The 604-nt window shown below is 58.6% G+C and overlaps 1 protein-coding gene across 1 annotated transcript in view; it reads left to right on the top strand.

Moving 5' to 3' along the window:
• The window catches only part of EMH_0062710 (uncharacterized protein), a gene marked incomplete at both ends in the record, with an annotated part of 1,884 nt that overhangs the window by 457 nt on the left and 823 nt on the right, over nucleotides 1–604 (top strand). Inside the window, 2 exons of the mRNA XM_013498062.1 lie at nucleotides 3–125; nucleotides 398–604. Coding sequence (XP_013353516.1) covers nucleotides 3–125; nucleotides 398–604 — 330 coding nt within the window. The remainder of the gene's footprint in view (nucleotides 1–2; nucleotides 126–397) is intronic.

Raw genomic sequence — 604 nt, 5'->3', positions numbered from 1 at the left:
CTCCTCAACTCGCCATCAAGACACAGCAGCAGCAGCAGCAGGCGAAGTTGCAGCAGCAGCAGCAGCAGCACGACCACGACCAGCAGCAACAGCAGCAGCAGCAGCAGCAGCTGTCAGATTGGGGTGTACGTACACCTGAGTTTTCTGCTGCTGTCTTTGAATCATTTGAGGGTTTGCTGCAGGCTGTCTGCCCCCAAGTCTTCCAGCACATGCAGCAGGAGTTGCTGCTGCGGCAGCTGCAGCAGCAGCAGCAGCAGCAGCAGCAGCAACAGCAGCAGCAGCAGCAATCTCAGAAGTAGCGCGGAGACACGAGCAGCAAACCAGACAGCAGCAGCAGCAAGAGCAGCTGCAGCAGCAACACAAACAGCAGCAATAACAACACTTACACCACTTACAGCAGCAGCAGCAGAAGCAACAGCACCAGCAGCAACAGCAGAAGCAACAGCAGCAGCAGCACCAGCACCAGCAGCAGCACCAGCAGCACCAGCAGCACCAGCAGCACCAGCACCAACAGCAACAGCACCAGCAGCACCAGCAGCACCAGCAGCAACAGCAGCAGCAGCACCAGCACCAGCACCAAGAGCAGCAGCAGCACCAGCAGCAC

The sequence above is a fragment of the Eimeria mitis genome, genomic scaffold (assembly GCF_000499745.2).
Source record: "Eimeria mitis Houghton genomic scaffold, Emh_scaff3152, whole genome shotgun sequence".
NCBI lineage: Eukaryota > Apicomplexa > Conoidasida > Eucoccidiorida > Eimeriidae > Eimeria > Eimeria mitis.
The sequence above is the reverse complement of the archived record's forward strand: the minus strand, read 5'-3'. Positions and strand labels throughout refer to the sequence as shown.